Source organism: Dendronephthya gigantea, unplaced genomic scaffold (assembly GCF_004324835.1).
Source record: "Dendronephthya gigantea isolate DGI-Jeju-01 unplaced genomic scaffold, DenGig_1.0 000259F, whole genome shotgun sequence".
NCBI lineage: Eukaryota > Metazoa > Cnidaria > Anthozoa > Malacalcyonacea > Nephtheidae > Dendronephthya > Dendronephthya gigantea.
In genome coordinates this window covers 163,141-186,443 of record NW_021163269.1, presented here as the reverse complement: position 1 = coordinate 186,443, position 23,303 = coordinate 163,141, and the positions used below count along the sequence as shown (strand labels likewise).

The 23,303-nt window shown below is 38.3% G+C and overlaps 2 protein-coding genes across 3 annotated transcripts; both read left to right on the top strand.

Annotated features, from left to right (window-relative positions):
* Positions 1-416: 416 nt before the first annotated feature.
* On the top strand, positions 417-10,531 carry LOC114540971 (serine/threonine-protein phosphatase 2B catalytic subunit 2-like). Its single transcript, XM_028560957.1, has 12 exons — positions 417-615; positions 696-896; positions 1,037-1,161; positions 1,473-1,584; positions 4,445-4,590; positions 6,042-6,181; positions 6,278-6,355; positions 7,429-7,523; positions 7,684-7,809; positions 8,556-8,718; positions 8,789-8,886; positions 9,500-10,531. Exons 1-12 carry the CDS (start codon positions 567-569, stop codon positions 9,622-9,624), a joined length of 1,458 nt encoding a protein of 485 aa, XP_028416758.1. The 5' UTR covers positions 417-566; the 3' UTR covers positions 9,625-10,531.
* A 5,303-nt stretch (positions 10,532-15,834) lies between these two features.
* On the top strand, positions 15,835-23,211 carry LOC114540979 (uncharacterized protein C2orf81 homolog). Of its 2 annotated transcripts, none has more exons than XM_028560969.1 (10): positions 15,835-16,117; positions 16,261-16,423; positions 19,676-19,745; positions 20,163-20,307; positions 20,548-20,683; positions 21,259-21,411; positions 21,479-21,585; positions 21,679-21,916; positions 22,359-22,430; positions 22,812-23,211. In XM_028560969.1, exons 1-10 carry the CDS (start codon positions 16,020-16,022, stop codon positions 22,980-22,982), a joined length of 1,353 nt encoding a protein of 450 aa, XP_028416770.1. In that variant the 5' UTR covers positions 15,835-16,019; the 3' UTR covers positions 22,983-23,211. The 2 variants fall into 2 exon arrangements, with proteins under 2 accessions (XP_028416770.1, XP_028416769.1); XM_028560968.1 differs by having other exon boundaries at positions 20,545-20,683.
* The last annotated feature ends 92 nt before the right edge of the window (positions 23,212-23,303 follow it).

Here is a 23,303-nt window from a genome sequence, read left to right as displayed (position 1 = left end):
GCCCAAAACTTTAATTTTTTACCTAAATTTGTACTCTGGCGTACCTATTTTTCGTTCAGGTCGCGATTCAAAATTTATGTATATTTTGCAGGTTGTTATTACTGTGCTTCATTTATTATATTCAGACTTCATAAGACTTATCCAAACATGCATATGATATCCAAAACTGACTAATCTTGAAACTGCCTATATCTGGAGCAATAATATGTCCCCTGCAACCTCGTACCCAAGTTTTTTCCCTCTAGTAGGGCCCCATTTTTTTTGGAGACTCCTAATACAATTTTGAGCAAAGAAGACCGGCGAATCGGTTTTGATAAAAAAAAGTTATACGGAATATTTTTCATGTTCCGCTTTGGAATATTTTTCATGTTCCATGTTGGCGCATGCGCAGTAACTTCGCCGAGGTAAGAATTTTGTTTTGCGGTCTTTGTTTGGCTATGATGATGGACTTGCACAACGAAAGGGAGGGACGAAGGTGTCTGGTATAATCCATTCCATCCCGGTTAAAATATCCGCTGATTTGCCATCAAGCGTACGGTATTAGATATTTCAAGAAACGTTTGAATATGGCAAGTCAAGATGGAGAAGTATCGAGCGGTGAACGGGCCGTAAAAAGTTAGTTTCTTAAGCGCTTTATACAAATTGGATTCCTGTTGTGTTTTGAAGAAGATAATTTATTATGTCTGTATTTGCAGATGTGCCAATGCCTCCGACACACAAGCTTACGATGTCCGATGTGTTTGACGAAGCCGGAAAGCCGAGACATGCTGTCTTAAAGGCCCATTTCGTTCAAGAAGGACGAATCGAGGAAGATGTCGCCTTGCGAATTATTCGCGATGCAACAGCGATTCTGCGTAAGGAAAGGAACGTTTTGGAGGTTGAAGCGCCTATAACAGGTCAGTTTTGGGCGAAAAGGTGTCCTCGAAAGATGCTGTTGTAGTCTACATTGCTTGTTACCTGTTAACACAGCTTCGGCATGGTATAGACGGGTACAATAAGCTAATTTATTGTCAATGTCGGCTTTCGTTTTGTTTAGTTTGTGGTGATATACACGGACAATTTTACGATTTGATGAAACTTTTTGAAGTCGGTGGCTCGCCTTCGACCACTCGTTACCTCTTTCTTGGCGACTATGTGGACAGGGGCTATTTTTCAATCGAGGTATGTTTGACTAAACCTGCACTTTCGCGTACAACTTTAATCAAAACTTGTCGGCCATTTGTAGATTTTGGTGCTAACTGTCTCACTATTGTACGTCGTTCGGAAGGGCTTTCTACCTACGGAGGCCTAAATTCAAGGCCAAACATGACAACACGGCAAATTATGCCGCGATATCTGTTAGAAAAACATGGCCAATTGGTGTCTGTGTTATTGTACAAGTCATTTGAGACGAACTATTTCACGAGCCCGCCTGTCAACAGCGATTTAAAATCTGCATCTTCGATAAAATACATATTCATTTTCCCTTTTAGTGTGTTTTGTATCTATGGACTTTGAAAATTTTGTACTCAAACACGCTGTTTTTGTTAAGAGGAAACCACGAATGCAGACATCTCACGGAGTATTTTACTTTTAAAACGGAATGTAAGTTTTTTAGAGATTATTTTAGAGATATTTTGGGCGTTCATCTCGTTATCTGTTTTGCTACAGTTGTCATTGACATCACAGGCCCGGGGTTATATTGTATTATATATATCCCTGTTATTTTCCCGTTTCGGGGATGATATGCGGAGTACAAAATCGCGATAAACCCTCATCAAAAGATGAGTGAAATTATATAGCGATTCGTATCTTGTTGACTAAGCTATACGACAATTGTCGTGCAAATACAAAATACGCTTTGTTGGGGAAAATTAAAAGGAGCTCGCATGAATTATTTATTCCGGACACAGTTTATGCTTGACTCGAGCCAAACGGATCTACACAAGCTGTGTTCTGAAGTTATTGCTTGTAACGCTCGGTTGAAAATTTCCGTTCGCTTTACGAGTGTCTCGTATTCCATGAAATTCTTGGAATCGTGCTATAAAAGTGTAAATTATCAAGTGTAACAATTTGGCAAAGCAGAAGTTTTTGTGAGTCATATCTAATATGGGCATATTTCTAAATGCCTGTGTTATCATATCTTTGATAAACTTGGCTTTTTGTACTTCGAACAGGAAGAGTTTTGATTTTGTGTTCGCAGTAACAGCCAGATTCATCTTGTGTTAAATGCATTTTGAGCCACTCATATGTACTGTGAATCTTCAGTGGCCATTACCATAGATTACAGTATGTTTCTAATATTGCATCACATTGTATTGCTGTGATATCACAAAATTGATGATATTTGAGTCAAATAAAAGGCTGTATTTTGTGTTGCATACACAGCACAACCCTATTTTGATGGCTAGGACAATTAACCCATTAGTCTATGATGGATATTTAGCATTGCTCTATATTCAATCTATAAAGAGCTTCTGTTATTTGACATAATGGGCCATCTGTCATCTAATCTGCATAATATTGTTTAAGTTATCCTTGCGATGCTTTGCTGGTCTCCTGTAGTGCCTTGACTCAAATTTGATGAGTATAGCTCAGAGAAATCCTTTTATATAAAGCATTATCCTTCATCAGAATCAATACAATTAAAATGCAAACGGAGGTACAATATATGCCTTCTTGAAAACTGTCTTCAACTGATGATTTAAATTATTTAAGGTCAAAGCACAAAGCGGCATTGGCCTAGATTGACTGAAATTGTGCATCAAGTGCCATTGAGAATGTTTTTTGCATTCATGTGAACGTAAATTGTGCACCATTTGGCTACATGTAGCCTTATATGGACAAAAAAATATTAATTTGCTGTTTATTTTGTTACCTGCTAGTAGTTCCTCTGATCAAAGTTTTATTTGAAAACACTAGAAACACTCTTGAACATCCATCATTTGCAATGTTATTATATGACGTTTGACATATGTGCCTAGCCAGCCTAGGTAAATGTAAATATAAGAACAAATGTCATTTTTTGAAGTTCGCCATTGTGTGTGTGGATGTGAAAAAGGTCGCATGGGCGTTCATTTTTATAGCTCATTAAGACAATCACAAATGACTTCTGTAGCATGTTTGCGATTTGTGATGGATATGTGATTTTAAAAGTACAATGTTTTTATCTCAAACATAGTTTTTATCTTCAACAGTTTACCCCAAGATGCAAATATAATGCCATAAATATGTATTATATACAGCAAAACATTTTCAATTATCTTGTACGCTGTGCACCTGCTGTCAAACTTGGCCTTCCGCTTAAATTGTTAACTTGCAAGGACACGATACTGACATGAAGGTGCATCACTTTAACATAAAGGAGTTGTCTTTTTTTAAAACGATTTTGCTTAAATACCTACTATGTACCTTCTTTGTCCGAGTCTATAAAAAAATCTGTAAGTATTCTAAGATTTGAGCGGTCAATTTTTGTTCAAGCTTATTTTCAGCCCCAAAGGCTTGTCCTATGCATGCATCCTGCATAAGAACACAATGTTTGAAATCCAACATCTTCAGTTTTTGAACTGCCATGTCAAAATATTGATGCAAATCAAGCTTGAAATGTGAAACAGTGTGTTATCTGCTGCTTTTAGCTATTTGAGGGGGTGGTTTAACTTTGTAGGGACAAAGAGCCTTTGAAAAAAAAACAAATTATGACTCCCTCCCTGAAGAGATCAGAATCAATTTGTAAAGAAATTCTTTGTTCTGAAAAATGCTTTTTGACAACATACACAAGCAAGTATAAAGAGTTTTACATTGCTGTATAATGCAAATAATTGTACAAGTTTCTGGTATTGTCCACTGAGGAAGCTTCCTTAGACCAAATGGAATGTTTACATGTAGGATTAACTGCTAATACCGCTTTATTGTTTGTTCATCTTAGCTTCCAATTTATTTATCTCCTGTATGTAAACCTAGCCATTGTTTTGGGGCACTTTAGGGTATTACAAACGTGATGTGATTCTAGCCGCTCAGAACGTTGCAATCTGAACAATCAGAGCTGCTTTAAAGACTAATCCACTGGCTAAATACAGAATCCAACCAGAGCCACTTTAATATTGAAAGAAATACAAAGTGCAAGCAGAGCCACCTTAATAATGCACAAAAACAAGGTGCGACCAGAGCCACTTTAATGCTGAAAGAAATGCAGAGCCACTTTAACTAATATCGCGTGAAATACAAAGCGCAGCCAGAGCCACTTTAATATTGAAAGAAATGCAAAGTGCAAGCAGAGCCACTTTAATAATGCACAAAAACAACGTGCAACCAGAGCCACTTTAATGCTGAAAGAAATGCAGAGCCACTTTAACTAATATCGCGAGAAATACAAAGCGCAGCCAGAGCCACTTTAATATTGCAATATATGTATATGTACATAATGTTAACATATATAGCTCAGTGCGTATTTCCAAACGATTTTCAGGTAAAATAAAGTATAGTGAAGCGGTTTACGATGCTTGTACGGAGTCTTTCGACTGTTTACCGCTGGCCGCTTTGATGAACCAGCAGTTCTTGTGTGTGCACGGTGGTCTATCTCCTGAGATACACACTGTTAATGATATCCGCAAGGTATGTGATCTTTAGCTCTGCATGAGATATTTATCAGTTATCAACCTGGAACGAGGGTGATTCCACAAGAAATTACCCTGAGGGATGAAATATTCCGAGGGCGCTGCCCGAGGAATATTTCATCCCTCAGGGTAATTTCTTGTGGAATCACCCGAGTGAAAGGTTAACTGATATATTATACCGAAAATTTAAAGCTGTTGACAAAAAGTCGTCCGGCGTCTTGTTGCCGTCGGCCATATTTACAATCTGACACCCGTAACGGCAGGCTAGTTTACGAATTCGAGGGTGATTTAAAGTGGAATCACCCTCCCTTGCGGGCAAAAGAGGGTAATTCGACTTTAAATTACATGCCCCGGGTAAAAATACCAGGATTTAAGTTCGCAGTCTATGTGCTTCCACAAAAAATCTACTCATCACGTGCTACAAATACAGTTTTTTTATTGGACAATTTGAATCTGAGGTATAATATACCCATAAATTACACGCAAAGTCGCCCGTATTGTCGAGAGTTCCCGATGTAAACACAGTCAGAGCAAGTTTGCGTGATGAACTAGTTACCAGGTGATCTCGTGCTCATATTTCAGCCAATCAGCGCTCAGAAGGACTGACGAAATAGAAATCCATTCTTCATTATTAAATCGATTATATCTTTCGTTATTCTTTATGAAACTTCTCGAAATTTTACGATTCTGTTTTTGTATAAGAATTTGACATGAATTTGAAACCAAAATAAGGTATATTTCAAGAGATATTTAGTTGTTTCAACCGAGAAATGGATTCTTCGGCAAAAAGTCCAAGTTCTTTCCCGCCATTTCCAGATCACCTGGTATAAAGTTAGTATAGCTTGATTTGTACATCAACCACTCGCCTAATACACGTTTTTTACAAGAGTGTGAACTTGGCCAAGCTTCTCTGCATTACAGATTATGTGAATCCACAACTAAACCACAGAATACCTATCAGAAGAATAACTCTATACTATTTTTTCGTAAGCGTGATTCGTCACTTAGCAAGTGCATTTTTTTGAGGCAGTCACCCCCCTGCCAAAATTTAGCTATATGGCGCACGCGATATTGCTAAATTTTGGCAGGGGGTGACTGCCTTAATTTAATGCACTTGCTAAGTGACGAAAAAAGTACAGGAGTTCTACTTCTGATAGGTATTCTGTGACTAAACTCTCCTATTAATATAAGAGAACTTTCATTGTACATAATTCATTAAAATGTTTATGTATAATTAGATTTAAAGTATACTTATTACCTAGTATATCATGTAAATTTTGTATTAGTTACACAGTTAATACACAATTCAGCCCTTGGGCTCCAAAGTTAATTCCAATAAACCTATCTATCCACCCACCAATAACATAAGAGTGGCGCCTTTTTGCTCACGTAAATAAAAAGAGTAAAAAAAGTTATAATGCAAACTATCTCTTTCTTTTTTTTTCGCAGTTGGATCGTTATAAAGAACCACCAGCCTTCGGTCCAATGTGTGATCTGCTGTGGTCAGATCCCCTGGAGGATTATGGGAACGAGAAAACTAGTGAAAACTATAGTCATAACAGTGTTAGAGGCTGCTCGTATTTTTACAGGTAACATATATAGAGCTATGACTTCACACACTTCTGAAATATTTCTGAATATAGCTGAAAGTTTCATTTGTAATTCATGTCTTGTCCTGTTTTTAGCTACCAAGCAATATGTGAGTTTTTACAAAACAACAATCTGCTTTCTGTGATACGCGCCCACGAGGCACAAGACGCTGGGTAAGTGGAACTACACGGTCTTTATATTTGCTTTAACAGCCCGAGTTCGAAAGATAAAGTTAGTTTAGTTTAGGTTTCCTCCTGTAGTAACACCCGATCAATAAGAGATGGTCCTTACTGGACCTTCAGGAAGAACAGTTTAGAACTGATAGAGCTATCCAGTATAAATAAAGTTAGTTTAGTTTAGGTTTCCTCCTGTAGTAACACTAGATCAATAAGAGATGATCCTTACTGGACCTGTAGGAAGAACAGTTTAGAACTGATAGAGCTATCCAGTATAAATAAAGTTAGTTTAGTTTAGGTTTCCTCCTGTAGTAACACTAGATCAATAAGAGATGATCCTTACTGGACCTGTAGGAAGAACAGTTTAGAACTGATAGAGCTATCCAGTATAAATAAAGTTAGTTTAGTTTAGGTTTCCTCCTGTAGTAACACTGGTCAATAAGAGACGATCCTTACTGGACCTCTAGGAAGAACAGTTTAGAACTGGTAGAGCTATCCAGTATAAATAAAGTTAGTTTAGTTTAGTTTCCTCCTGTAGTAACACCCGATCAATAAGAGATGATCCTTACTGGACCTCTAGGAAGAACACTTTAGAACTGATAGAGCTATCCAGTATAAATAAAGTTAGTTTAGTTTAGGTTTCCTCCTGTAGTAACACTGGTCAATAAGAGACGATCCTTACTGGACCTCTAGGAAGAACAGTTTAGAACTGGTAGAGCTATCCAGTATAAATAAAGTTAGTTTAGTTTAGGTTTCCTCCTGTAGTAACACCCGATCAATAAGAGATGATCCTTACTGGACCTCTAGGAAGAACACTTTAGAACTGATAGAGCTATCCAGTATAAATAAAGTTAGTTCAGTTTAGGTTTCCTTCTGTAGTAACACTGCATGGATCAATAAGAGATGATCCTTACTGGACCCTAGGAAGAACAGTTTCATCCTGTATGGATAAAGTTAGTTCGGGTTTCCTCCTGTTACCACACCAAATATTACTATGTACACAAGTATGAATATATTATGCCTTTTCATCAAAGAATTACGATGTTAATTAATCAGTCTTTCCTTCGCAGGTATAGGATGTATAGAAAAAGTCAAACTACTGGATTTCCATCGCTAATTACAATCTTCTCTGCACCAAACTATTTGGACGTCTACAATAACAAAGGTATACGAGTGTGCCTAAAAATCTCTGAATTGCCTTAAAAATAAATCCACACAAGTTACTTGCGTGATTTAGTACACAAGTCGATGGATCAGGGTGTAATAATAGATCACTAGTGTTTGAATATTCCTGTGAGATAATCTTTGTTTTTAAACTTCTTCAGCTGCCGTGTTAAAATATGAAAATAATGTCATGAACATACGACAGTTCAACTGCTCGCCTCATCCATATTGGTTGCCTAACTTCATGGACGTTTTCACGTGGTCCTTACCATTTGTTGGCGAAAAAGGTTAGCAGTGGATGATGTTGAGATAACTGATAGAGCTATCCAGTATAAATAAAGTTAGTTTAGTTTTGGTTTCCTCCTGTAGTGACACTGGATCAATAAGAGATGATCCTTACTGGACCTCTAGGAAGAACAGTTTAGAATTGATAGAGTTATCCAGTATAAATAAAGTTAGTTTAGCTTGGATTTCCTCCTGTGGTGACACTGGATCAATAAGAAATGATCCTTACTGGACCTCTAGGAAGAACAGTTTAGAACTGATAGAGTTATCCAGTATAAATAAAGTTAGTTTAGTTTAGGTTTCCTCCTGTAGTAACACTGGATCAATAAGAGATGATCCTTACTGGACCTCTAGGAAGAACAGTTTAGAACTGATAGAGCTATCCAGTATAAATAAAGTTTGTTTAGTTTTGGTTTCCTCCTGTAGTGACACTGGATCAATAAGAGATGATCCTTACTGGACCTCTAGGAAGAACAGTTTAGAATTGATAGAGCTATCCAGTATAAAGTTTGTTTAGTTTGGTTTCCTCCTGTAGTGACACTGGATCAATAAGAGATGATCCTTACTGGACCTCTAGGAAGAACAGTTTAGAATTGATAGAGTTATCCAGTATAAATAAAGTTAGTTTAGTTTTGGTTTCCTCCTGTAGTAACACTATAGGTAATGCATAATCTTTACTGGGTATGTAGGGGACGGCATAGGACTCTTAGGGTAAGTTGTATTCACCAGGGATGTTCTCATGATTTAGTGACAGAGATGTTAGTGAACATTCTCAACATCTGCACGGATGAAGAGCTGGACGATGCCACAGAAGATGAGGAGAAAACAAGAGAAGCAGCCAAGAGAAAGGAGGTTATTCGTAACAAGATACGAGCTATTGGCAAGATGGGACGGCTCTTCAGTGTATTAAGGTTAGACAAGAATTGTAAAGCTGAAATCTGTGAAGCATAAGATACAAAGTAATACTATGTCTTTTTTTAGGGAGGAAAGTGATAGTATCTTAAAGTTGAAGGGACTAACACCATCTGGGTATCTCCCTGCTGGGATGCTCTCTGGTGGCCGAGATTCTTTGCAAGCAGGTATTGTGTATGACTAAGGTTTGATTTCTGTAATATGCGTGATTATAATTTCACCTCAGTCACATATAAGAAGAGTGCTTCTAGTTTGACTCTACCAAACACAGTGGTTAGTCCATGTGTCTTTCATCTCTGTGACTGAGGTTTGATTCCTGTAATATGCAGTTGTCTGATTATAACTTCACCTCAGTCACATGTGAGAAGAGTGCCTCTAGTTTGACTCTACCAAACACAGTGGTTAGTACATGTGTCTTTCATCTCTGTGACTGAGGTTTGATTTCTGTATTATGCAGTTGTCTGATTGTAATTTCACCTCAGTCACATGCGAGAAGAGTGCTTCTAGTTTGACTCTACCAAACGCAGTGGTTAATACGTGTGTCTTTCATTTCTGTGACTGAGGTTTGATTTCTGTAATGTGCAGTTGTGTGATTATAATTTACCTCAGTCACATGTAAGAAGAGTGCTTGTAGTTTGACTCTACCAAACGCAGTGGTTAATACGTGTGTCTTTCATTTCTGTGACTGAGGTTTGATTTCTGTAATATGCAGTCGTGTGACTATAATTTCACCTCAGTCACATGTGAGAAGAGTGCTAAATACGTCTCTCTTCATTCTAGCTTTGAGTGGCGAGTGGAACCATCACAAGATCAAAACGTTTAAAGAAGCAAGACATCTCGATCTTGTGAATGAACGGATGCCGCCTAGAAAAGAATCTACTCCTCCCAGTCCGAAAAAGACGTGATCATATCACCCCGTTCTAAATCTCAACACACTCTCGCCTCCCCTCTAAGACAAGACCTTTTCAGATGCAATTAAGTTGGCTAACTTTATAGTTACACAGACTCATATTCCACTAACAGAACGCTAAGGCCAAAAAAATAGTCCGGCCTAAAAGCATTTTAAAATTCCTGGACGTTAAAGCACATTGTTTCCTAATGTTTTATAGCTAGTAGTACCTATAGATATAGCCACCTTAAGTCTAAAAAGGTTAATCTTAGCTGGATATAATGTTAAATAAAGTTTACGGATAATTCTTAATGCATCAAGTCATGAAAAGGCCGGTTTGCAGTTGCGATTATTACTGCGAGTTTCTTCTTTTGACTGATGTGAAAGAGGGGGAGTTGTGGATGCTCTGATGTACTTTATTTGAGAAGCCGTAGCTTGCACACTCGATCACATTTATCAAAAGGCGATAATCGGAGCAATAATTACACGTGTAAACAAGCCTCAAGTTTACTTTCGTGGAGTTTGTGTCAATTTTTGAAACTGGTTATATAAAATTGCTATAATATGATTGGCCTTCAAAGGTGCGTCTTAGCTGTCCGTGGTTGGGTGACGTGCTGATTTTCAGGAAACGGATAACATCGACGTAGACCAGATGCATCTCCGTGAAGATGATTGGCAGTGCAGAAAAGTGCAGCAAACAGCTTTTAGTGGCCAAATTGAAAACTGATTCGCTTCTGAAAATATACAATCTTAAAAATTGTGAATTCATTCTCTGACTTATACAGATTATTTATTGTAAGATTGTAATGGCTTGATTTGTGATATACATATGTAATACCAGACTTTGATGGTTTGAAAATATGGCGCATGATGAAATATTGCTATTATGTACACGCGAATGAAATAAACTCCTTTTTATGAGTTTTGACAAATGATAGATTTACCTTCATTCGTCCATGACCTTGATTAAACTTGAATCCTAGGACGTGGATCAAACTTATCCAATCCTAATGTTTGATCAAACGTGATCTAATCCAAGGATTGATTGAACTTGAATCCTAGGACGTAGATCAAACTTAACTTATCCAGTCCTAATGTTTGATCAAGCCTATCTAATATTAATTTTTGATCAAACGTGACGTGTAGGACCTGATCAAACTTCATCTAATCCAAGGATTGATTAAACTTGAATCCTAGGACGTGGATCAAACTTATCCAATCCTAATGTTTGATCAAACTTTTCTAATCGTAATGTTTGATCAAAAGTCTTGATCTAGTCCTGTAGTACCTCATCCAACTTCATCTAATCCAAGGACTTGATTAAACTAAGTCTTAGGTCGTGATCAAACTTATCAAATCCCAAGACGTGATTAATCTTAATTCAATCCCAAACTTTATAAAAATACCATCTTTAATATACTTGAATAAAATTCAGCACTTCAGCAGATAGTAATTCAAATATTAATTTTCATTCAAACTAATTCAAACCTTAACATTATAAATACTTCGGAATTTTACAAAAATTTTAAATATACAAAATATACTTACATTATATACACCCGAACTACACATGTCCAATCCAATTGCCAATTATGTCAATTTCACTTCAGAGTGCATTTGAAAAAATTTAAACATTAATTTAATTAAACATAGTCAAGTTTTGATCATTTTTGAATCTACAGTACAAGTATAATCACAAAAATTTCTTTGTTGAGTTATGTGGTTTGGTAATGGATTTCCACATGTCCGTGTCTTCTTGGACAATTTCGTAGAATAATTCCGTTCCATGACCGTCAGATATCTCGTTGAGTTCTTCCAGGAAACACAGCAGTGATTTCCTTGCTTGTAATCTCATTCTATTTCTGGTTTTCAAGTCGGCTTTATGGTAGGTGGACTCTAACCATTGCCTGTTGCCCGGGTCTGTTTGCGTCGAAATTTCCATTGTTGTGCATCGTTCCATCAAGAGCGTCTCCTCGGGTATGGTATCTTCACCAGCGGTCACAGGCGACGGGCTGCCGGTGGTGGTACCATTGCCGTTGACAACATAACCAACATTGTCTTGATGGTTACTCGACTCGTTATATAAAGGTGATGTACCACGATGCGCCGTGATCAACGCTTGGCTACCATTTCGATAACAACCCATTTCGCGGGATGATTCTTTCTTACCATACACCGAAGTACTTGTCTCATCCTCTTCCAACGATCTTCTTGGTTTGGCGAAGTCGTTGAGGTTTGAGAACGCGTTCGGATATGGTAGCAATATCCCATTTGGAAAGCTCGCAAATGTACTGATTGATGATACGTTCGAAGGGTCGGTTGTGATGTGGTTACCGTGAATCGTTGAATGTCCGTCATGTTGGGGCGTGGTGGTAACATGGTTATCTCGAGTTGCACCGCGGTTGCTCGTGTTACCAACGTGTTGGTTAGCAACCATGGTGGCCACGTGATTGGTGATGTAGCTACTGGACATACTGATGGTGGCGTGCGGGTGTATGTTTACGTGGTTCCCCTGAACGGCGGTACCCGACGTATGCAATGGTAACCGGGGAACGCTTAGGACAAACGGGGGTCCCAACGCGGACTCCCCGCCACCCATGGGGGGCATCTTTGGCACGAGGGTGCCGTGCATTGCAACACCAGTAGGAGGCGAATCCACGTGTTGAAACATATCATTCACAGCTTCATCGCAATCTTGCAACAACTCCTGAACGTATCTTCGAATGCAGCGCCCGGTCAGAGGCGGATCGACGCCAGCATTCAGACACATCGATTTCATGAGATCCGTATGCTTGTTCTTGCCCAAAGGCAGGGGGGAATACCAAACAAGATGGTTGATCTTCTTAGGATGTTGAAACAGAACATCGTTACGAGGATTGCGATGCTCCATGTACTTCTTGATGATAGCTATGGGACAACATAGGGAACCTGGTCTTGCGTATATCCGAGATTTGTGGACCTCACCGCGAATCCTTTCGGGAGGTTTGTAATCCAGCCAGAAGTATTCACGTCCATCTTCGTCTTTCTCTAAAATGAGGTTCGATTCCTTGAGTTCTCGAAGCATACGTTTGTCGATGCTTGTGAAGAAGTAGGCCACGATGTAGAACCACACTGTCTGGATTATCACGCTCGGGTTGTCCGTCGTTGTGAGTCCCAGCTGCCCTCCCTTGTACAGCTTCAGGATGGTCTCCTTGGTGAACTGTGGGAAGCGGTTTTGATCTGCGTCTTCGGGCAGGTTGTCCAGCGTTTTGTTGACCTGCGATCACAATGATTCTGATTAATACTTCATGAACCAAAAACAAACAATATCAATGTTTACTTTGTGTTTGAAAACGGATAGGGTGCTTTGGAGATTGTGAAAATTGAGTTTTCAAAGCAAAGATGTCATATTTTCTTTTTTTTCCAGATGTGAACCAGTGGATACAATACTCATGATATGGTAAAAAAACTCACCCCTAAAATCGTAAGGAAATTGCAAATGGGAACGAGCCTTGAGCCTTGAGGCGATATACGAAGGGTATAAGACGACACACATATCGATGGCAAAGGTATTTTACCCGACCGGCAGTTTTAGCCGAGAAACATTCTGTGCACAGTATATAATATAAATATTCGGGTGAATTTCTATACCTGACGAAAATCGTAGTCTGTTGAGATCGAGAAATCCTTCTTGAAAGGCGAGGAGCGAAGATAGTGATCCAAGGAATGTTTGATGGATTTTAGCGTATTTTTCTTATATTGGGTACCGTTTGGTCGTCTAGCCGTCCTGTAGAACTGCTCAAGAGCGCTTGCTATTTCCGTCCTTGACATGTCCTCCAGAGACTGAAATTGCACACCTTGCTTGTGCAGCCAATCTGAAAAACTCGCATTTTAAGTCGCGGTGTAGTAACAAAACACAGACAGTAATTACAGCAGGAATTTACTTTTGCTACATCTGAAATTCCGTGTATGGGATGAAAAAATCCTTTGTCGGAAAAACGTTTTTTAAAATACTACAAGTAACGTTCCTAACAATATTTCATTGTTTACCTACAATTTTTTTCTAAGGACCTTGAGTTTTTTCCACAATTTTTCGCCTAATATGTATGAATGGATTGTATGTGTCTGTGGGACATATTGAAGTCGCGGCGCAGGTCAAAGAAAACCGTTTTGGTCGTGGATTAACAGCGGTTTTTAATAAATCCCGGCGAAGTAGATTACAAACATCCCCTTACAAGTTACAATTTTATGATAGGTGTCAATTGACAAGAATAACGCGAGAATTTTCCGTCCAAACCGGAAAACAATTCTTGAAAACGTTTTTAATCATAGGATAAGTTTGATTTAATACCCAGCCGGCTTTAAGTGTATACGCCGGTCCTTGAAGCTTTATATAATATATTGCAAAGTTCGTCTATATCTGCACTTATCACTTGTATATCATGATTTCAAATATGTTGCAAGGAAATATGGCAGAAATTTGCACGTTAAAAAATGTGGCTCTAGACAATGTATCAGGTTTTTAAGATGTTCCGTGGAGGGCATTTTCTTGAAATCATTTATACATTTTGTCGACTTGGACTAAATTATCAAGTTTTCCATCTGAATTTCAAACAAACTTGCATTACGGTAATGTGTGTGATATCACACTAGCGGCTTTTCAAAGAAAAACCACTCTGATCTTGAACTAGTTTCTCATGTCTCCCAAATTAAAAAAAGGCCATTGATTTGCCTTGTGCCAGCTTGTTTCCTGTGTTTGATAGCGAATTTACCTTGTGTTTACTTTGTAAAAAGGTTGAAAATTTGGATTTAAGAATTGACACGTTAAAACGACTTAATAACGCTTATTAGTTCACGATTGAGTTGCCTGTTTTCTTTGATGAACCGCGGGTTATATATCATATATTACCCGTGAATACAATTTACGTAGGGAATGAAGGGAGAAACTGGAAAAATTCTCGTCAGAGTCAACAAAAACAATAAAATATTGTTGGAACTTAGAAAGTCTCCTAGATCTTCACTCTTCAGGATTGTGTCACATCAACAGATGCACAATGTTCTTGGAGATTTATTTGGCACGAAGGCCAATAGTTTAAGGTATGCATTCTTACATAATCATACAAATAAGTTTAATTTATATTCTTACCTCTGAAAACACGTACGCCAAACTTCACCGCCTGTTTCTGACTCTCGGAAACAGAGCCGCTGTTTAAAAACTCGAATTCGCCTGGAATATCCAAACTTGGTCGACACCCCATGGCCGTTTGGTACAGACGGGTGTCATATTTTGAGGGAGATTCGTTTGGGCTGTCCATGGGTACAACCGAGACCATTGATGGTAGCTCTTTCAAAACGGTATCTTCGTCTGTGTTTTTCCTAGTTTCTTTTTCAAAGTTATTCGCTTCTTCCTTGACGGTCTCCATGGACGTTTCTGAAAGCAAACCCTTGCCAACTCGTACAGGCACGGGTTTTTCTCTCATATCAACTTATCTCTCACATTTAAAAGCAATATTAAAGGCGACACTTGGATATAAACGAGCCATAATAACTACGATTATTATTATGAAATAATGCAAAATCAAACGATATTGTATTCGTCATTATAGTCTTTTGTAATACGAGATTGACCAATAGGGTGGCAGTAAATATTCGCTTATAGTGATCCAACCAATCAACGTGTTAGCTGGACAAAGCATGAAATTTCTGATCTACAACTCGCGGGTAATATTTTAATGAATAGAGGCAATATTTTTAGTATTTACAAGAACAATATTTTAGTCTATTCATCTGGCGGAAGTAGCTGAGGAAATAGCGACAATATACTCTTTCAAAACATTTTGTATTTTTGACGTGATAAAAGTAAAAACATAATACGTTGACAAGTCCAAAGCCCAAAATATCAACTTGATTTACAAGTATCTATAAACATCTGTTAAGACGGTATCTAATGAATGAATTAATTAATATGTATATAGTGTACTGCTATAATAGAATCGTACAATTGGTATTACAATATTAAATAATTATAATATGTATATTATTCACTGGTATTATTAAACACTGAGGCATTTTAAAGGATAAAAATCAAGCTAAATAATTAGGAAATTTTACACGCGAAAAGTGAAAAATAATGAAATTTAGCCCCCGAAATGCGCTTCTTTTTGGAAACTGTTTTTGAAACAAGCGTGCTTTGCATCACCGGGATATATGTCGCTATGTTACCATAACCATGGCAACAGCGCCATGTTGGATTTTGGAAAAGTGTAGGAATAATAATATATTTGAAGAGAAAAGTTGTTATTTTAGTGTTTTTTCTACGTATTTCAACTGAAGGGCGTTTGGATGCGGTCGCAGAGAATACTAGGATAACGTTGTGGCGTTTTGGCAAAAAAGAAGCGATATTTTACGTAAAAAAATTGAAATTGTTTTGTCATGAGCAAGTTTAGAAATGAGAAGAAACCTCCGTCTCAACCACCTCCAGTGACCACAACGAACGATATTATTCCAGGAAAATTCAACGAAAACCAATGGTAAGGACTGTATATTAGATTTTCTATCAATCAAACTTTCATATAACTGCTAGCGATTATTATTATGAAGTATGAACAGCTTTGAAGCTGTTTGTTTAAATAATAGAAAATGATTAATCAATGTTGATGTTATTTGCCCACAGGAATTCTATGGTCGAGGAGGAAAGCAGTCAGGATTTTATCCTGGATCTCCTTGATGAAATACTTGACTGTACGGTGCAAGTCATCCATGATAAATATATCCAAAGTCAACTCCAGCCATATTCAGTTCATGCTGCTAAAGACCTTCTCTTACAAATCATAGAGGTACTGTGTCCAATCATAATGCATCAGTCAAAATTTCGCAAACAAATTTCATAAAAGAATTTCATCAAAAAGTAGTGAAGGTCGAATATACCGGAATGTTGTATATTTCACCTTGGTATATGGTTAATATATTGGAATATGAAATATTCGACCTTGGTATGGTCTAATAAACTAGAATATGGTATGTTCAACCTTTGTGAGGTTGATACCAGAATATGGCATATTCAAACTTGGAAAGGCTGAGTATACCGGAATATGGCAAAAAAAATATTCAACCTCGGTGAGGTTGAGTATACCAGAATATTGCATATTCGACCTAGTTGTGAGATTGGTAAATCAATTACGATTTTGTAGCACTTAGCTCGATGTAGGTAAATTCTAAAGGGGTTTTTTAAAGGGTTTTAATTTCGAGTGGAATCATTCATGCACAACTCAATTCAAGCCAGGAACAGTTAAGAAAAATTAGTCAACTATTGGTTCTTCGGCAGGAATCGAACCTACACTTATGCGCGATGCCAGTGCAGTGCTCTAGCCCGATGGCAGTGCAGTGCTAGAACATCTTGTTAAGGTTGGGCCAACATCAATGAGCAAAAATTCTGAATTGGCCCCTGAATTTCAATTAGCATCACATCCAGCACCACCAGATTTTAACAATTGCACATCCAGACCAGGGGGGGCAGTCAAACTAGATTTGAGCAACTTTAGTTAAAAAATTGCATATATACATATATATGGTCACACTGTTCTGTAGGATATAATATAGATTCTAGGCTCTTAATTATAATTGTATGGCTAGAAATTATATCCCATATTGACCCCCCCCTGTAAAAACTGCATGTGAACTCTATATATAAACTGGAACGATAACGTGGTAGCCAACTTTCATGAAATGCAAACTGGAGTAAAGTCTAATGTAATCATTTTGAATCACTTTTTTTCGTACAATATATACAATGTTTTTAATATTTATTGCTATTTTAGTTCGCTATATTTCCAAATGATTATGAACTAGAGTTTATGTCCTCCTGGGGCCGGTTGTATCAAGCCCGTTTAGCTTCCGGTGGATAAGTTCAAAATAGAAAGCGAGTTTGCCGTTTTATTCAACAAGCGAACAAAAGGGGTTTTGACCTTAATACAAAGCTACTGTTTACAACTACATATTCAGTGCATAATATTCAAGTTGACTCATTCAAGAGAGTTGTAAGAGTGTTATTTAATTTTGACTTATCCACCTTTTAAGCTAAACGCCTTTTGAACAACCGGCCCCAGATGTATATACCATTGTTTCTGATCTATCATGACTGTTCACGAATCATAATTCAAGCCTAAGATACCGCCGAAGCACCCTTTTTCCCCGGTCGCGCAGAATACCGTTGTTCCAATAAAATACGAAGCAATTTAAAGTCGAGTTCATGCAAATTACCGTCCTAAACCAGAGCCACAGCATGATAGCTTGTTTTTCCGTCAATCCTACGTCCCACAATGGCATCATACTCGTGAAAATCGCCCCGGGTATGACCGACAAAAATAAAAAACAAACCACGGCTAAAAGGCACGAGGAGATCTTCTTCAAATCGGCTCGTCGCTTTTCCCCGTTTGCGGGATGCTCCGTTGCATCTTTCGTGCACTATGAACAATTTGAGGTTCGTGAACAACATCAACGGCGAAAAAACGGCCAGGAGAATGATAAAACAAAGTTTCACTTCGACGCCATTCATAGAAAGAATTCGCAACACAAACGCGAATAGCTGGAAAGATGCGAGCAAGAGCATCAGTTTAACGCGAGTAACTTTGTTTCTGTGAAAAATCGGATGAGCTACGGCCAGATATCGATCTATGCTCATGGTCAACAGAGCGAGCGATGAGAACGCCAGCAAAAGGTGACTCCAGCCCAAACAGAAGTCGATCGTTTCTTTATCAACGTCGCCAAACGCCACTGCAATCGCTAGCGCTATAACCAGAGGATGGCTTATCAAAATAACGCTCAAATCAAAGCACGATAACACGAGAATCATGAAGTAACACGTCTTTCTCCGCATCTGAGCCGACTTCCAAATGCTGGATACAACCACAAAGTTGCTTATCGTTCCGACAAATCCCAACGAGACGTTCAAGATGCACAGAAAAACGATATTGATGAAAACAGCGATCATATTTTTGCCTTTTTTGCCGTTGAAATGAACTCGCAGACGCAAACCGCAGCAGTTTATATGTAATTGCAGTCTGACTGTAGCTGTGAAGTCTCCTGTGACGCGTGACCACTTCAATTATAAAAATATTAGTTTTCAACCGGCTTGTCACAGCTGCTGCGAAAAAAGGACGTTCTTATTAAAGAAAAAACAATTTAAACCCCATTATTTATGACGTAACTCGGGCCTGCTAGAACGTTTTATGATATCGAAAAATATCAATTTTTTCAGACATTCATTTGAAGCCTAGCCTGCGAATATCCCAGAATCTGTGGGCTGCTTTCCACTTACGCGTTTTTATACGCACGTTTAGATGCTCCTAAATTTTTATCATTTAACATCTGCAAGTCGACAAGTGCGTACTAAAATATGCGGAAAACTAAGTTCTTTCGATTTATTTAGTGTTTTCAAAGATGATATCTATAAGGATTTTGACTTTTACGTGCGTCTTCGTGCGTTTGGAAAACGCGTAACTGGAAAGCAGCCCTATGTTTCCCCCATTGTTAAATAAGCGTATAAATAGATTTCTGTTATTCGCAGGCTATTTGGAGTTATCGTCTGACGAAAGATAGACTGCTCTAAAAAATACTACAGCATGAGTCCGTTTTTTTAAAGACGTGCACCGGTTTACCGGAGTGAAAAGGGGGACACTGATGTATTCTCTTAAGGAGACGCAATGATGTAGTTTTGTTGATGTAGTTTTGTTGATGTAGTTTTGTTGATGTAGTTTTGTTGATGTAGTTTTGTTGATGTAGTTTTGTTGATGTAGTTTTGTTGATGTAGTTTTGTTGATGTAGTTTTGTTGATGTAGTTTTGTTGATGTAGTTTTGTTGATGAAGTTTTGTTGATGTAGTTTTGTTGACGTAGTTTTGCTCATAAATTTTGTCGATGTGGTATTGTTCATGTAGTTTTCAAGAGTGTGTAAGTCACGAATTATTCCCATATGAACAGGTGACTCGTTAACGCTAATTCCCTCGTTCACATTACTCGAAAGAAGATATCATAGCACCCGAAATCGTCGCAAGAACCGGCCGTAATGTTTGGTTTTCTTTTTGTGTTTCAGTCGAGATTCCTCGAACATGATCTGGGGGAAGTGTCTCCTGCTAACGATGTAACGTGGCTTGAAGATGAAGGTGAGATATATGAAAATTAAAGTTCTCTACAGTATTTTTACTATTTCACCACTAGCAATATTGTTTTGAACAAATGCTACCGTATGTTTTGTCTTTTGAATTTCTACGCTTTTAAACATACGATGTGCTTTTTAAATATATCTGGCATAATTCAGGTTCGCTAAGGTCTTGAATGAATATGAACTAGAGCTTATGCTGAAAAAGATTGAAACTGTACGAAGTTTTGAGAAGGCCTTTCGAGATTTGAATCTCGATAACAGTCTCTGCTGGAGACAATTCAAACTCGATTCGAAGTACTCAAATATCAAAGTGGAACTCATGTTCGTTCTGCACATCGATGCGGCTCATACGAATACGAGAGTCTAGCTCTGTCTCCGATGTAAAGACTGCCCAAATTTATTCTTTTCATCTATTTAGAGCCAATACCGTGCGTCACGGATTCCTGGTCACAAGGCTCGGTTCCAGTCCAGCGTTGTCAGTCCAGACCATTGTCAGCAAGATGTGAATCCAGGACTCTCACCCGGAGCTGCTCCGAGTCTAACTCTCTGGAGAACTCACCAAGGTTTGTTGCAAAAAAAAACTCAAGGCGAGGAAACGAAGGCTCTGGGATAATCCAAATTTTCGGATAATCCTAACCTTGAGATAATCCAAACCTTGCGATCATCCAAACCTTAATCTAGAATGCCTGGCTAATACTAACTGTGCGTGTGGCCGTGTGTATCAAACATTTGATACTTTTCGAAGCAAGCTCCATGCAAATATTGAACGATATTCAGTCATCTTAATGTCCTTGATTTAGAAGCGAGGGTGTAGAAAGTTATGAAGATCGAAATGAAGTTGAACCTGAGGCGGAACGAAATGAAACAACACAAGAGAGTTGTGAAACAGAAATCCCCCCTCCCTTGGAAGTTGTTCCCTCGCCTCCACCTACTTCTAGGGTATGTTATTTTGTACAGTAGCTGAACAATCCATTATAGATATACTTAGTTTAGTTTAGGTTTCCTTCTGTAGTAGAACTGGATCAATAAGAGATGATTCTTTCTTGACCTCTAGGAAGAACAGTTTAGAACTGATAGACCTATCCAGTATAAATAAAGTTAGTTTAGTTTAGGTTTCCTCCTGTAGTAACACTGGATCAATAAGAGATGATCCTTACTGGACCTCTAGGAAGAACAGTTTAGAACTGATAGAGCTATCCAGTATAAATAAAGTTAGTTTAGCTTAGGTTTCCTCTTGTAGTAACACTGAATCAATAAGTGATGATCCTTACTGGACCTCTAGGAAGAACAGTTTAAAACTGATAGAGCTATCTAGGATAAATAAAGTTAGTTTAGTTTAGGTTTCCTCTTGTAGTAACACTGAATCAATAAGAGATGATCCTTACTGGACCTCTAGGAAGAACAGTTTAGAACTGATAGAGCTATCCAGTATAAATAAAGTTTGTTTAGTTTAGGTTTCCTCCTGTAGTGACACTGGATGAAATATTTCATTCATTCTTGCCCATTTGGTTTAGGTGGTATCACCTGGTCGACGGAAGCACGTTGTAAAAACTACCAAAAAGACAACGCAATCAGAAAGAAAAAAGTCGAAAACACAAGTTGTTGAACAGCGCGCAAGTCAGGCAGACCCCGTCGAGAACACCGGCTCAATGAAACCAGTTCAACAGGTAAATAAGATCAAACGTTTATCATTCTCAAAACGTTTTCTCAAAAAACCTTTTTGCCGATTTTAAGATTCGAACAAGTAGAGCCCCTCCTGGTGAACAAGAAGTGACGTATGATGAACAGGGGAACATTGTGGCTATGATGAGGTTTAGTGTGGATAAACTACCAACACACAGGTACGTCTGTGGATACGTCGATTTGACATCGATGTTGATAGACTGAGTTATTTAAGAGTAATGATTTCAGGAATGATTTTTTCTCTATTCTAGAATACGGCCTCGTTTCGGAATTCTGGATCCACAGACGGACCCAATTCACCCCCTTTCGACACAGCCAGGTCGAAAAGGAACGAAGAAAGACGCAACTTTGAGCAGACAAGGGCGTTTAGCAGATGTGAGGAGAAAAAGAGAGGTTATACAGACGTTTAAAAGTCCTTCGATGAAATCTAATATGTCGCTGGAGATCACTGAGGACAGCGAGGTTGTTAAGCCATTACCCCCGCCATTGGTAAGAGCCTGGTACACACGTGATATTACGCATTGAATATGACCTGGAATTTTGATTTCTGTAATATGCAGTTGTCTGATTATAATTTCACCTCAGTCACATGTGAGAAGATTGCTTCGAAGATTGATTAGGACATGTGTCTTTCATCTCTGTGACTGAGGTTTGATTCCGGTAATATGCAGTTGTGTGATTATAATTTCACCTCAGTCACATCTGAGAAGAGTGCTTCCAGTTTGACTCTACCAAACACAGTGGTTAGTACTTGTGTCTTTCATCTCTGAGACTGAGGTTTTATTTCTGTAATATGCAGTTGTCTGATTATAATTTCACCTTAGTCACATGTGAGAAGATTGCTTCCAGTTTGACTCTACCAAACACAGTGGTTAGTCCATGTGTCTTTCATGTATAAGAGACCTTAATCAATCTTTTTCTATTCCCCCAGTCGGACTCCATGGAAATCTCAGCCGGTGTGATTGTTCGAGAAGGCGACATTGTGCGTAAAGGTCCCAAAACGGTAGGTTGGCGACATTAAAGCTTGTTTGGGTTTTACAACCGCAAAATACTGTTCAAGACTTAGTTCACACCATAATCTAAGGTAAAATACAGGAACTTTAAGTGAGACGCCGAAAAGTTTTTATACTTTGAACGTTTTCCCGCCAAAATACACGACATAAAACGAAACTTTTTTGCTTTGAACTTTTTCAACTTTTCCCGCCAAAATACACGACATAAAACGAAACGTTTTTGCTTTGAACGTTTTCCACTTTTTCCGCCAAAGTACACGACATAAAAGTCTCCTGATAACCGTTGTAGCCAGCCGAAAGTTGTGTCCTTTACTGGACGGCAGGCTCTAAGAAAGACACGACGGAATCATAGCGATGTATTTTTGTTTTAGATCCCAGCTGGTCGTCAAAAATCCCCGACAGACATTCTCAATCTACAGCCTGTTGGATCGCTGGCAAAAAGACAGACTATCTCAGTGTCTGACGTCATAGGTAACACGTCACCAGTAATCAGGCAGATGCGCATACACGAACCCATTCCCCCGATCGCGCACCGCGGGTAAAAACATGGCGAATGCTGTGTATATATTGGATGATAGATTTTGTCATAGATAAGCCTTGCATGTGCGCGTTTTTTGAGGATTTTTCTGTTTGCGGTTTAATCAATACGTTGTTAAAGATCTCAGATAACTGTTTGGATGCATTAAATTGTAAATTGAAGTATAAAAAACAAACAAAATGGTTCATAAATATGTTATTATGACATTATGTCTAAAAAACTAAAACGTTGAACTTTTTGTCGGTAATTATTTACATATTATATACATATTACATACAGTGTTAAACTCGTAGAGATACTGTTTAAAACAGACAGGGTACGTGGT

Coding starts and splice junctions, on each gene's coding strand:
- LOC114540971 (XM_028560957.1), top strand. CDS start 567: ATGGCAAGTCAAGATGGAGAAGTATCGAGCGGTGAACGGGCCGTAAAA. Junction 7,810..8,555: donor ACCATTTGTTGGCGAAAAAG/GTTAGCAGTGGA, acceptor CTCATGATTTAG/TGACAGAGATGTTAGTGAAC. Junction 8,719..8,788: donor CGGCTCTTCAGTGTATTAAG/GTTAGACAAGAA, acceptor GTCTTTTTTTAG/GGAGGAAAGTGATAGTATCT.
- LOC114540979 (XM_028560968.1), top strand. CDS start 16,020: ATGAGCAAGTTTAGAAATGAGAAGAAACCTCCGTCTCAACCACCTCCA. Junction 16,118..16,260: donor AAATTCAACGAAAACCAATG/GTAAGGACTGTA, acceptor ATTTGCCCACAG/GAATTCTATGGTCGAGGAGG. Junction 21,917..22,358: donor AGCCATTACCCCCGCCATTG/GTAAGAGCCTGG, acceptor CTATTCCCCCAG/TCGGACTCCATGGAAATCTC.